Genomic DNA, 14,988 nt, shown 5'->3' on the forward strand with positions numbered 1-14,988 from the left:
ATATATATATATATATATATATATATATTTATATATAATATAGTATATATAAATATATATATATATATATATATATATATTTATATATTTATATATAATATAGTTAATAGTTATATATCAATCTAAGTTACTCAACCTTTATTTAGCTGATTAATGACAGAAACATTTTTTTATATTAATGTAAGGTTGAGACTATTTTAAATATGTAGTTATATTGTCAAAGTTCAATGACATTTACATTTACGCTAGCCATATAACACGATAATGTTAACAATGCTGCTGGTTAAAAGTAAGGTAACACAGCTTTACCAATCTGTGGTCGTCTCTTGCTCGGAGCCGAAGATATATCCCCCGTCGGCTCCGGCGGTGAGTATTCCCCAACTCCTCCAATAAAAGATAAAAGTTTCTGGCTCCATTTTTGTTGGTTTCTTTGTAGGTTTATTGGGTTTCTTTGTGTTTTGTTTTTTCGCCCTGTCCGGTATAACTTCTGTTAACTAACAGGTCAGGTCAGCTGTCCGGAAATGCTCCGAAAGCTAGACCGTCCCATTTCTTCGGCCTTCGGAGTGTCCTTCGCGGTCTACGTAGACCGCATCCTTCGAAGGACGCGGTCTACGAAGGATGCGTCCTATGAATTGGGACACAGCCAGAGAGAGGTAGCTGGAGAGAGAGGTAGGTAGGTAGGTAGCTGGAGAGAGAGGTAGGTAGGTAGCTGGAGAGAGAGAGGTAGGCAGGTAGATAGAGAGAGAGAGAGGTAGCTGGAGAGAGAGGTAGGTAGGTAGGTAGGTAGCTGGAGAGAGGTAGGTAGGTAGCTGGAGAGAGAGAGAGAGAGAGGTAGGTAGAGAGAGAGAGGTAGCTGGAGAGAGAGGTAGGTAGGTAGCTGGAGAGAGAAGGGTAGGTAGGTAGGTAGCGGGAGGTAGGTAGGTAGGTAGCGAGAGGGAGGTAGGTAGAGAGAGGTAGCTCTTCTGGAAGAAAAAATAAGCTTAAAAAGCAGTTTACGCTGCTTTTTACATTGTTGATGTTAGTTTTGATGCGTTTACGTTTTGTCACACGATTTGTAACTTTAGCTAGCATTCAACAATTTACAAGTTTTAACATTTTACTGCTTTTTGAGAAGATTCCATAGAGAGAGAGAGGTAGCGAGAGATGTAGGTAGCTGGAGAGAGGTAGGTAGGTAGCTGGAGAGAGGTAGGTAGAGAGAGAGAGAGGTAGGTAGCTGGAGAGAGAGAGGTAGGAGGGGTGGTAGCTGGAGAGAGAGAGAGGTAGGTAGGTAGCTGGAGAGAGGTAGGTAGGTAGGTAAGGAGAGAGAGGTAGGTAGGTAGCTGGAGAGAGAGGTAGGTAGCTGGAGAGAGAGGTAGGTAGAGAGAGAGAGAGAGGTAGCTGGAGAGAGAGGTAGGTAGGTAGGTAGGTAGGTAGCTGAAGAGAGAGAGGTAGGCAGGTAGGTAGAGAGAGAGAGAGGTAGCTGGAGAGAGAGGTAGGTAGGTAGGTAGCTGGAGAGAGGTAGGTAGGTAGCTGGAGAGAGAGAGGTAGGTAGAGAGAGAGAGGTAGCTGGAGAGAGAGGTAGGTAGGTAGCTGGAGAGAGAGGTAGGTAGGTAGAGGGAGAGAGAGAGGTAGGTAGGTAGCTGGAGAGAAAAGGGTAGGTAGGTAGGTAGCGGGAGGTAGGTAGGTAGGTAGCGAGAGAGAGGTAGGTAGAGAGAGGTAGCTCTTGAGGAAGAAAAACTATGCTTAAAAAGCAGTTTACGCTGCTTTTTACATTGTTGATGTTAGTTTTGATGCATTTTTTGTAAATGCACATTGTTGCGTTTTGTTGCGTTTACGTTTTGTTACACTATTTGTAACTTTAGCTAGCATTCAACAATTTAGAAGTTTTAACATTTGACTGTTTTTTGAGAAGATTTTATAGAGAGGAGTAGTTAATACTTACCACCACTTGGGCATGTTTATGAAAATATAAACTTCCGGTTGGGGGGAGGGGGGGTGGTGGGGTGTTTATGACAGCACTTCCGGTTGGTGTTGTTATGTCATGTATAATGTCTGCGTTGCGCCTGTAGGGGTCGCAGGGTGCAGGGATCTGTAAGGTCATTGGGTGTGCGCTTAGGGGGCTTGTGAGCTTGTATTGTGGGTGTGTACCTCAAATAGTTTAAAAAGGGGTGAGACGCCTGCTGTAGGGTCATAGCATTCAACAGATTGTCGTCAGTGTTCTTTTCGTTCAAACATGGACTGCTCATCAGAAGATACCCAAGGATCAAACAGCGCTAACTGGATGTATAGGGACCCACGCACCCTGTCGCCCCTGTCTTCCACCGCCAAGGACTACTCTGCATCGAGCATTGTGGACGGTGAAAGCCAGTTGTCTGAGGGTATGTCCGGCTTTAGTACGCCTGTGTCTAACTATGTCAATAGGTGTGGAGATGAGGCACTGCTAAATGCTCCGCTCAAAAAGACGAGGCCTGTTCCAGGCTTGAGAGACCGGACTGCTGGGGATTCATTCACACACGTTGGCGTATATGGCCTGGAGTACGTAATATCACGGGTCGATGGATGGATCATTTTGAGAGTTAAAGATTGTGCTACAGAGTGGCGGTTGAACTTTTTCTTTGAGATTTTATGCCCCATGCTAGACGGTGTCAGGGGCACTTGGCATGTAGGAACCCATGTATTCCAATGGACTTTTCAGCATGAATCGAGGCTTCATCGCATGGATGCAAACCATCATACGATGAGACCCCAGGAGTTCATTTTTTTCAGACGCAGTGTTGATACAGACGAGCTACCACAGTGCTATGATATGCATTGCATCGGTAGCTCTCCTCTACGCAACAGTGGTTTAAAAACTGCTGATTATTTTGATAATGTCTTTTTCATACAGTGGGCTGATTTGTCATCGCTACGTGGAATTTTTGCAGAGATTGATTCATTGGTTAAGACGAATGAAGAGCCAGGGCGCACATCTGATGAATACAGAATGCGCCTGTCTGAGCCGACTGGTGATGATGAGGGGGTATATGGTGTGTTTGAGTATGTTTAGGGCTATGTTAGCATTAGAAAATGTCATAGAGGCATAAGAAAGTGGGCTACATGCTAGTATTACTAAGTGTGTTTTTGATTGTTGTGTATAATATGCTCGTTGTGTGTTTTGTTTTTGTTCATATTCTAATGGTATATTCTGATACACTATGCAGCACAGGACAATGATGAACATGTACAAAGTGGGGGCGTGGCTATGGAGACTGGTGATTTAAAGGCCGTACAACCCGTACAACACTGGCGTCAGGAGTATGCCGTCTATCTGGCCGGATTGAAGCTGTCCTTCCTACACATCGGAGAGGACAGTGAGCTGGAGGTGGACACTGCTATGAGAGATGACGGATGGCCTGTATCAACACAGATCCGTTTAAACCCTGCGGTGCGTGGTGTTCTGCGATTTACCACTGGTATCTGCGTGGTAGCCATCATCAGACATCAGAAGCAAGCAGACTGCTGGGGGTGCCAAAGTGAATGCCCAAGTCAACGACGCCATTACTGCCTGCATGGATCGACACATCATCACTACAAATCCCATTACGATACCATACGTGATGTATTGGATAGACCCCCATTCCTGCTACTTCTAGAAACTGTTTTAAAGAAGACTATAGGGTTGACTGTGTCCCCAGGAATAATCAATGGTGTGGTTGATTGTTTTCTATGTGATTTATTGGGCGACACCTATGATACCGAAAAACTGGACGAAATAACCAGCGAAGGTGTGTCCGATACACATCTGTATTTGATATATGAAGCCACACGAATGTGGCGTACAACATTGTCATTCGGTAATACAAGGCCTGGTGTCAAGCGTCGTTTATAATGGGGGTGTTGTTTTCTTATGCATATGATGCGGATAGCAAGTATGTATCAGATAGACTAGCCGTTTTGATGTATGCTGCCATAGAAAATGATACGTTTGTCCATCATAATGCTTATATCAAATGTATGTATAAGGGTTGGAAAGATTTGGTCATGAAATTCTTGTATGATAACCCTACTGATCAAATGTTAGCTGAAATATTTACCCATTTCCCCAATGGGGACTGTTTTACCGTCGGACATGTCATGTGTATATGTGCTTTTGTATCGGATGTCTTGAAGTTGAATAATCCCTCAAACGCAGAGGGTATTAGAACTGCTCGCATGATGTTGTGTAAAATGGTGCAGAAAAATAAAACTGCCTGTAAACTGTTCCGCAGCCTCTTTAGAATGGCTATTCCGTTATTTAGGCGAGGGGTTAGCATAGCAAAGCCTCATCTGAAGACTGCTGCTAAACATATTATAGGCGACGTTATGACCAACATAGCCCATGCTGCATCTACGCCCAAACAGCAGGGGACAGGCATGAGGGTATATGCCAGAAGAGCAACAAAGTATCCTCCTATAGGGGCTGGGCGTACCCGTGCACCGGCACGACGTCGTAAATAGAATAAAAGATCGGCACCTATCAAAAAGAGAGCCAAACCTAAAAGGATCAGGAAGGTGTCAAACCGTCGTTTTAGAGGGGCGGCTAACGATATATTCATCTAGTATAGCAGGGGGCTGAATAACAATGGCGTTGCTACATAACATGTCAGACGAATGCATTAAGAGCGAACTGGATCTCTTCTCCCTGCCGATGACGCAGACTTCGATAGAAAAAAGTACATATATTGAAATACCCCCGCTATCGGCGCTAACAGATGGTGGCCCCATAGAGTTCTTTGTATCGGCCAGTAGCGAAGACTATATAGACCTAAACAATACATATTTACACCTGAGGATCAAGATTACTAATCCTGATGGAACAGACTTGGCTCCGGCGGCACCCGTGGGACTGATTAACTATCCAGGATGCACGTTATTCTCCCAAGTAGACATTACTCTGGGTGATAGGCTTATCACCCAGTCGTCAAACACCTATCCGTACAGAGGCATTATAGAATGCTTGCTAAACAATGGAAACGGGACATTAGACACCCAATTTGGATGTGGTCTATTCCAGAAAGACACTCACGGTCATATGGACGATATTCTTCCTGGAGGCCTCAATCTAGGCTTAACGACTAGGAGCGAATATACGGGTCGAAGTCGTATCGTCGAACTGATATCCCCTATACACGTCGATATGTTTTTTCAGGAGAAACTGTTGATTAACGGACGCTACGCATGAGATTCATTAGAGCAAAAAATAATTTCTGTCTGATGTCTGATGGTGCTGTGGAATACCGTGTATCTATAGTGTCTGCAAATGTTTTCATTAAAAAGGTAGCGATAGCACCAGGCATCAAGCTGGCCCATGCCAGGGCGTTAAACCAAGCTAACGTCAAATACCCCGTTGATAGGGTGTGTCTAAAGAATGTATCCATCGCTGCTGGCAGCAGAATATGCACCCAGGATAATCTATTTCTAGGACAAATACCCAAGATGGTTATTATAGGTTTTGTGAATAACGAAGCATTCACAGGGAGTTATGCTAGGAATCCTTTCAGTTTCCAGCATTTCGGCATTGAGTTTTTATCCCTATACTGCGACGGTCAGGCCTATCCTGCTAAACCCTTTCAGCCTGACTTTAGAAATGGCCTCTATACCCGAGAATATTTTCAACTCATTCAGGCTACAGGTCGTCAGCTCAAAGATAGAGAAATAGCTATTAATCATAAGGAATTCGGAGATGGGTATGCATTATTTTGTTTCAACCTTGAGGCGGACGAGGGTTGTGGACAACATGTATCGCTAGTCCGAACAGGGAATGTGAGGCTAGAAGCACGATTCAGAGCAGCGCTGGCTACAACGGTCAATTTGATATGTTATGCAGTTTATGATTCTGTTATAGAGATATCAAATAGACGGCAGGTGTTGTTGGACTATTACTGAAAAGACGTTGCGATATGAATACTATAGAGCTGACAGCAGTGTGTCAGAAAATGGCACACAACGCTTATTTTCTTGGTGCGTTGCCGTGTAATCATCTACCCCGGGAAATTCGTCAGAGGCCTGCAATGCTGGTGATCAACACCGAACCTTCATACATGGCCGGGGCCCATTGGCTAGCTATATATATTACGGCTGAGAGCCAGGGATACTTTTTCGACTCCTACGGCAACCCTCCCTCATACTCTGAGTTTCCTGAGACCATACAGCGTTTTCTCGATCAGCACTGTATAGATGTAGTTCATTCTACACAACAGGTCCAAGATCCATCAAGTACCGCATGTGGGCAACATTGTGTTTTTTTCTTGTTTAATATGCAAAAAGGTGTATCCTATCAAAAGTTTTTGAAAATGTACGGAGATAATCTACCCCGTAATGATGAAAAGGTTTATGACTTTGTGGGCCGTGTACAACCTAGTGTCTGTAATGAACATGATATGTCATGTGTGCAGTCATGTATATGCGGATGTAACATGTAACATGTGTTGTGTTTGGTATGATAATAAAAAATAAAACAATGATTTGATTACATTTCCAGTCGTACTGTTTTTCTTTTATTTTTACGGCTATAACATATACATAAAGATACATAAGAAAATCAAAATGGTATCCACTCGGCCATAGGCATTCCAGGGGAGGTAATAGACGGCAATGTCTGATTACGTTTCCTCCTTTTACCAGATGAGACAGGCATAGCTGCCGCCGCATAGTCATCCTTAGTTGAGGGCGTATACTTATACATGTCTACAGTTTGTCTGAGCTGTTTATTAGGGATAGCCGATAGCGGTATATTATTACTGGCTAAAAATTTCAGAAATACATTCCATCCCTGTGGTCTGACAGATTCGACAACATGGTATGGGGCGGTAACATTCTTTAACAGATCAAACATATGGGACCCCTTAATAGTTTCGCCTTGTAAAACGAGCTCCCCCTTGTCCGTCCATGAGACATTTTTAGATTTCTTTAAAGAGTCCAGGATATGTCTGGTGTTGCTCTTGCTTCTGACGGGTATATGTTTCATTATATCCTTATAAATATGATCGCCGATGCCATCATCGTCATCAACACCATGCTGTGCCGCCACAGGTGTATGAACTGGGCCCCCATCCGCAAGTGACAGAGTTAATTCTCCATGCTCACGCTGTCCTTGTTTCACCATGGATAGATAACATTGCAGGACCGCTCCGTACCTGGCAGCTTTTTCATATAGGTCTGTATCGGGAGTGTTCAACACCATCGCAATGGCCTTATCCAGCTCATTTTCAGCAGTCTGTCTAACAGAATCCCTGGGTTGGGTATGCTTTAAGGCATCGAGTTGATGTTGAGGAACTAGATACATCTTGTGCGTATGATCCATTATAATCACCCTCCTCTTGAGAACAGGCTTGTAAACAACGGTACGGCCACAGACAGCAGGGGTAGAAGAAATCCACCAGTCTGATTAATTAGTCTTTTCTTTCTAGATATTAGCACATTTTTATTGGCGAGTATTCTGAGGTCCTTCTTTTGTCTACGCAATTTCGTATGCTGACGGGGGGTTAGTGGTATTTTGCCTTGTAAAATGTTCAAGGCTATTTCACACAGTGAGTTGATAAAGTCGGTGTTGGCTGTCCTGAGGATAGCTTTACGCTGTGCTGGAGGTGCTTTATATAGTTGCTTAAGACGTTCACGATTTCTGCTTATACGTGAGGACATGGTCTTTTGGGGCTAATCACTTTGCTCTCTGAGTGTATACAACATGCCGGTCCGACAATATATCTGTTCTAAGTCTCATGTTGTCTGGGGTCATGGCTTTAAAGTCTACAAGCAGATACCCATAAGGCATGTCGGTAGCATCGTTAAAGGCTTCTAGAAAATATTTTGTCTTACACGGAAACATCTGTTTGGCTATCAGCATAATCTGATATTTGTCACGTGGGTTCTTAAACAAAACCATGTAATTGGTATTTAGACTAATTGTACGGCTGGTACGGCTACCCTGCATGAATAAATTCTGGACCAGATACATACAACTGAGATTACGATGGTGTACATATTTGGTAAAAACGTACTGAACCTCTAAATTATTGCATGCGTCGTTCATCAAGTCGTCAATAATGAGCAGATTTCTAGTATGGACTGGTAAGACTGTATCATCGCATAGAGATTTGGGGATCCCTTCTATAAAGTGAATGTTCCTTATTTTAAGCAGATCATCGTATATGGGCTGCCAGCATGAATAAATATATACTATATTTTCAATCTTTTCTGAGAATAACCGATCCATATTTTCAATGACTGTTTTGACAAAGTAGGTTTTGCCGCTGTTTGACGGTCCCGATACTACCATGCTGAACGGGTGCTGGAGCCTAGGATCAAACGTAGCGTGTGCAACAGCCATCTCTGCGGTCTGTGTGCATCCCCTCTGACGGACGGCTGCCTTGTGACCATAGAACCGTGAAACATGTGACGGTTAACATTCTTTATTAACACTTGCATGATTATTAACACAGTTGTTCATCATTAATGCATGACGCATATAAAAGTATATACAGATACATTATGATACATATACATTTTAACATGTGAATCCTGTATATATACCCCCTAAAATACAGAATGATTCAAATAAAAAGATTAAAAGGAGAAGAACACATGGATCAATTTGAAAACAATAAATCAATACAAAATAGTTGATAACATGATTATAGTATAGTATGAATTGATTTTCTTAACACAATATGCATACCACATCAAAATACAAAATGAATAATAAAAAAGACATAAAAAAAAAAAATATGTGGAAGAAGAAGAAGAAAAACAGGGATCATTTGGCCACTATAAAACAAAATGGTTAATAGCCGTAAGGAAGCGTGGTGTAGTCGGGAAAAACCCTGCGTTTGTTGTAAACCACCCTAAGTCGTTTAACCACAGTAGCGTTTTTAAGCAGAAGCTTATTCTTATAAGCTTCTGTGACTACTGGCATGGGCCGTAGTCACAGCCCCCACAATCACGTTAACATCCCGAGCCCTTTCGAGACGGGCATCTTTGTGTTTCCATTGTACAAGGGCCACCTCATCAGAAACAAAACAAAAGTGGCTAATGTGATAGCTGTTGCTGAACATGAGCTGGGTGAACCTTTCAGGTGCAGCAATTAGCTCACAAGTGGGTAGGTCTGGGCGTAGCGAAAAGCGACCCCACAGGCTGTTGAGAATCAACTTGTTGCAATTACGCATGGCTTTGTTAACGCTCATGTTGTCGTGATCCAGCTGTATGCCTTCCTTAACCAGATAGTTTTGCACATACGCCTGCTGTTTCTCCACAGTATCCACTGTGCTGGGGTATCCTGAAGCCTCCTGTTTACGCTTGAGAAACGTTTTGACATACCCTTTAAACAGAGACTTTGACCACTTGGGGTAGTGCCATACTTCATGCATCTGTATTATCACGTACCCCTTTTCTACGGCCTTTTCTACCTCTAAAGTCACCCATGTACCTGTCAGAGCCCTTTCATCATCGCCGTGATGACATGCGTCTGTCTGATTGAGCTCAGTGGCGCATGTACCACAGAGGGGAAACATCAGCTTCCCATGACACCTGTAAGGGAGCACAGGATGGTAAAGACCTCTGGGGGGCAACACAGTGCATTTGACGATGCCGAAATACCCATCCAAAGGACCAAAATTCCTGAAAATGATCTTGGGGTGTCCTATAGGATATGGACAGCGGGCCTGTACTGTGGGGTAGAGAGAGGTAAAGTCATAGTAGCGTATTTTTTCACCGGGCTCGGCCTTGTGGTACATTTTGATGGCATTGGTGCGACCTCCATAGAGAGAGTCGCGAGGATCAATCCTGGGTTGTATCTTCAGAGTAGCCAAGAATGCCTGCACTGCAGCATCTGTCTTTTTCAGTCTGTGCCACTCACACTCCCACATGACTACAACTCTTAAACCATGATCTCTTTTGAGGGCCGTGACTTTGAGGTGAAACTGCAACCATAATTCACCATAGGTCTTTTTGACGACAGGATTCTTATGACCAGCGTTGTAGCACCGTTGCCCGTGTGTTAAATTTATGAGGAAAATGACCTTTCGCCATATCTTCAAAATCCAACGCCTCCGGTGCTTTAGCCAACCGCATGGGCAAAAAGCTAAATGAGTCGACCCATCTCTGGCTGTAGGCATCATCGCGCATCATAACGACTCTGCTACCCTTCATGACTATAAAGGGTATAATACCCTGCTTGGTCATGTATTCCAGAACGAGATAGCTGTCGAAGACCGATGCGTTGTGTGCAATGAATGTAAACAACCTATAAGCCCCTGTTCTGTAGCGTCTCACAAACTCTCCCACGCAATCTGTACCGCTAGCATACCATTCCTCGCCTTCAGAAGTCTTAGCAGCCACAAAGTTTGCTTCGTGTCGACCCTCATGCACGCGCGTTTCGAAATCATAAAATATGTAATCATCAGATAAACGGCTATTATCAGCATCATCATCATCTACAGGTGCAGCCGTCGTATAACGGTTCCCCCGACCTTTGCATCGACCCTTGCGCTTGCGTTTCTTAAGGCGGTCGTACGGCTGAATAAAACATTCATGCAGTGTCGCTGAGTATCGGTTCACCGCAGTGATGACACTTTGACACGCTGCATACATGCCCCTTATAGGCCTTCTCCTCCTCCTCCTCCTCCCCTCCTCCTCCCCCTCCTCCTCCTCCTCCTCCCCCCTCTTCTTTTTCTTCTGCGGTATGATATACTGTCTACAACACTGATTACAGTATTTGATCTTTTCACATGGTATCATTTTATGTACGGCAGAACGTTGCTTATGTATGGCGTAGCAGACCTGCGAGCGGCATATACGACTACAGTCTGTGCACTTTATAGTACGACCTGCCAGGCTATCGCACACTGTCAGACACACATTGCAATGGACCGGGCATTTGTGGAATAGAATGGCCTCGTGGGCTTTGTAGCAATATTCACACACATATCGCATACCAAAGAAAGCCGTGCGGTTCACTATACAATGATAATGGTTATCATGCAGGTACAACAATATTGTTTTAGGATGTTGGCCCATATGCGTCTGGAACATCTCCAACTTCTTGAATGCATCATTATGATGAAACATCAAGATTTTAACATCTAGATGTCTCTCAAATTTGAAAACATCCGAGAAACCCACAGAGTGATCTGGACCGTACACCAGCTCCCTATGTAATGTGCGAGCCGCCTCCAAATTAGTCTCGTCGGGCACTGTACTGCCTCCGGTTACCCCCTCCTGCAGAAAATGTATCATGCATAGTGAGAAACACAAATTGTTATGTGTGTTACTTGGTGTGTAGAGATTTAATTTCTTCTTGTTTATGATCTCATCATAGGGAATTGTTTTTAACTTCAAACGCCCACCACCCCGTTTGTTATGGACCCCTGTGACCACCAGCTCTAACACATCATCCGTCAGACCTGTGTCGTTACTCTGTATGACTTGGCTAATATGATCCATAAACAAATCCGCATTGTAATCATCACCTGCCACGAGCACAGCCTGCACATCAGCTGCCAATGAAGGCCCTCTCAAAACAACGTTTAAGACGCTACCGTCGGCTGTACTTTGTGAGCAGTTTGTTATAACCCCCGACAGTCTCTCCCTGATCAAATCAGGGACTTCTTGTAAATTTACTAGGGATATACTTCTCAGATCAATGGTCTGTCTAACCTCAAAACCGTTAAAGCGGGGAAATAATCTAGTATGCAACTCGTCATCATCATCACCCGTCGCCATAGGCGCAGGTGTACCATCAACGTCAACAACACCGCCACCACCACCACCACCACCACCGCCACCGTCCTGTATATTCGGCTCTATAGAGTCACCAGTCCTACCCCCTGCAGCCGCCAGGGGTTCCTGAAAACCCTCACCATCCCCTTCGTCACGTTGCGACACATGCAATACATCTATCGGTGATGTTATGTCTATCTGCTCGGCTATGTCGAGCCTCTCTTGTACACTAGCCAGCCACCCATCGACAGTGTTAAGTACATCTCTGGTGTACGCCGCCGCATACAACACATCCCGTGTGTCTAAATCCCCGGGGACATCTAACCCCACACACACCTCCCCTCCATCTGCACACGGATCGTTCGAAACATTTATCATAGCAGCCCTGTCTAGTGCAGCCGTCATTCTATTACCCCCTACATTAGCATCAATTAACACACGTCTAGTTCTAGCTATGTCAGCACGTATTTCCCGCATGTCTAAACCACCTTCAGCACACATGCCCCCACCCCCCACACGGCCTACAGACGTATCGCCGGTTGTATCATACCTCATAGCCATCTCTTCAAGATCTACATCCATAATGCTACCCCCGCTATCAGATCTACGCCGTCTCTTGGGATTACCGTCTACAGATTTGAATTTCCTTTTTCTGGGGCTAATAGCTTTATGCATTGTGTTCAGCTATAGTTTTTATGCCAATAGATAAAAAAAAAAAAAGTTAATTAGTCAGATATTAAAAGAAAAAAGTTTTATTACGTTCAGTTTAAAACAAAAAAACCCTCTCCACTGAATAAACGAAAAAGATAACAAACAAAAAAAAATAAAAAGAACACCCCAAAACCACAAATCAAATACTAACGATTCATCGTAAGCATATCCAGAGCATCATTCATGATAGTCATCCGGGCAGACATGGCCTTGTAGGCCCTGATGTTATCCTGCGCCGTAGTTTCAATTAGCCAAATTTTCCGCGCCATATTAGATATCAGAAGCCCCCTATCCAAAGCCAGAGTGTTAACACGCACTGCTGCCTCGACAACCAAAATCTGCTGCTGTATTGATTCTATAGCCAGACCGTAACGCACTAGCTCGTCCTTGATTTCCCCGATGGTCTCGAGTGACTGCTCCGTTTGCTCTTCGATAGTCTGAAATCTGCTGTCAATACGTTTCACAGACAATGCACCCAGTTTACACTGACGACCAATGGTTAAGGAGTTTACATCAACTGCTGTAGTTACCAAGGTTAATTTACCAACACAATCCTTACAACAGTTGGTACATGGACCACCCGCAATGTATTCAGCAGCAGCCGCTGAGCCGTCGGGTAGCAGCGTAGCCACTGCTCCGATGGCGGTGGGACGACTCACAGTGCCTGGTGGATTGTGGATAGAGGCCTGGATGAGGATGGGTCGTGATCCAGAGGCGGGGGCTGCAGGCTGATGGTTTACAGGCTCTGCCCTGGTGGTACCCACTACGGAAGTAGCTGGAGGGTCTATCCAATGAGCGGGAGTGAAGTCGAGCTGTTCCAACAGCGCTGAGGGCCACAACGGAACGTCGGTAAGACCCTCGAGATCCTCATCGGTCAGTTCTGGTAGTGGTGCATCCTGAGGGTCTCCAAGGACTGTTTGTAATAGAAAAAAGAAATCGACATAATCAATATCACACCCCATCATGTTCATCCCCCCATCTGTAGCATATACATTTTTCTTTAATTTCCTACCATGCTGAATGCCTCCATCCGGCTGTACAGTAACGGTCTCTGCAGCCGGCTCAGACACAGGTACAACCGATGTCTCAATCAACGGCTGTTTGGACTCAGACCATCCACCCCCGTGGTGGGCGATTTCAGGGTTTATGACAGCATGGAGAACCAAGTTAAAATTCTCTGGAGTTAAAACACTATGTGCGGTGTCCTTGCGTCCCTTTTTATACGGGATCTGCTGTTGCACCACTGCTAGCGGAGAGCTGGGTAGAGGTAGAGCCGGTCCTAGATTGGGTCTTTTGTTATTTTTCTTGGTTAGACGGTTTGATCCAGGGGTCCACTGTTTCACACCATCCACGATAGGTACTATACGTAAACCATTAAAAAACAGAAAATACAAAATTATACAGGGGTTAGGGTTGGCTGGTCTTTATTTTTTTTTTATTCATTATTAAATGCCCAATAAAATAGATGTAATACATGTATGATAATAGCGTGTGTACTAATAACTCACCATAACTACTGCTGGCCCCCACATTGGTCCGATCACCGAGTATCGATCTTTGATTATTCAACCGAATATCAGCACCTGCTACACGACAGAAACATACGATTTAGCGGTTATTCTATGTGCATATATTTATAGCCGATAATAATAATAATGATAGAGAGTGTGAGGGATCTATATATTATACGTTGCTATAAAATCATCTTACGTGCGCGTGGAACCTGATGCCTTTTCACGCTCTCATAGCCGACGTCAGAAATCACTACGGAAAAACTATGTATCAATCAGATATGGGCCGCGTATACACATGGTCATAGTCATGATATAATAATAATAATAATAACATATTACACTCATATGAATACTTACAGTCAGTAGGCATAGTTGTGCAGGTTGTAGTAGCTGTTTTTCTTTCTTCTCCTTTCTTCTGCAGCCGCTATGACGAGTCTACTAGCTTAGCCTAGCGCTCAGACGTTTGGAGGATCAGGGTGTTTGGAGGATCAGGGTGTTTGGAGGATCAGGGGTATCTTCATTCTGCACTGGTTCGATATATATCCCCTATAGGTGATCCACAGAATACCCGACACACCTACCCCCCAGTGTTATGACCTCCTGACCAATAGACACGCCGTTAGTGCGCATGCCTAGATACCATTGGCCTACGCCTACTCATTCACACAATAGACTATCTACTAATGATACGTAGGTTAATACATATATCTTATAATAAACGCAATTAATAGAACATCCTTTAATAGTATCATGATAACTCCTAATATGTTGTCTACGTGATCCACAAACGGACCCTCATATGGTGAACACCTCTTTTTAACCCTGATATGCTTTATTTATATGTATATATATATAGCATATTACTATACAGGAGATTATGGGGTTGTTTACCGTATTCCCATCCCTATAATACGACGACCACTATATATATATATATATATATATATATATATATATATATATATATATATATATATATATATATATATATATATGTGTATTAAGAGGTTACATATAATAATATTCAACGCTTTATTATATCAAAAAACACACC

General features: G+C 43.7%; 1 protein-coding gene across 3 annotated transcripts; it reads right to left on the bottom strand.

Annotated features, from left to right (window-relative positions):
- Nucleotides 1-11,783: 11,783 nt before the first annotated feature.
- LOC115541367 (uncharacterized) lies at nucleotides 11,784-14,802 on the bottom strand. 3 transcript variants are annotated; one of them, XM_030353051.1, is made up of 5 exons: nucleotides 14,292-14,802; nucleotides 14,131-14,184; nucleotides 13,929-14,003; nucleotides 13,433-13,780; nucleotides 11,784-13,333 (listed from the first exon to the last, which is right to left on the bottom strand). In XM_030353051.1, exons 1-5 carry the CDS (start codon nucleotides 14,302-14,304, stop codon nucleotides 12,567-12,569), a joined length of 1,257 nt encoding a protein of 418 aa, XP_030208911.1. In that variant the 5' UTR covers nucleotides 14,305-14,802; the 3' UTR covers nucleotides 11,784-12,566. The 3 variants fall into 3 exon arrangements, 2 of the variants coding, with proteins under 2 accessions (XP_030208911.1, XP_030208910.1); XM_030353050.1 differs by having other exon boundaries at nucleotides 13,929-14,006; XR_003976342.1 differs by lacking the exon at nucleotides 11,784-13,333 and having other exon boundaries at nucleotides 13,720-13,780; nucleotides 13,929-14,006; nucleotides 14,131-14,195; nucleotides 14,292-14,801.
- Between the last annotated feature and the right edge of the window lie 186 nt (nucleotides 14,803-14,988).

This window comes from Gadus morhua, chromosome 4, assembly GCF_902167405.1.
Source record: "Gadus morhua chromosome 4, gadMor3.0, whole genome shotgun sequence".
Classification (NCBI taxonomy): domain Eukaryota; kingdom Metazoa; phylum Chordata; class Actinopteri; order Gadiformes; family Gadidae; genus Gadus; species Gadus morhua.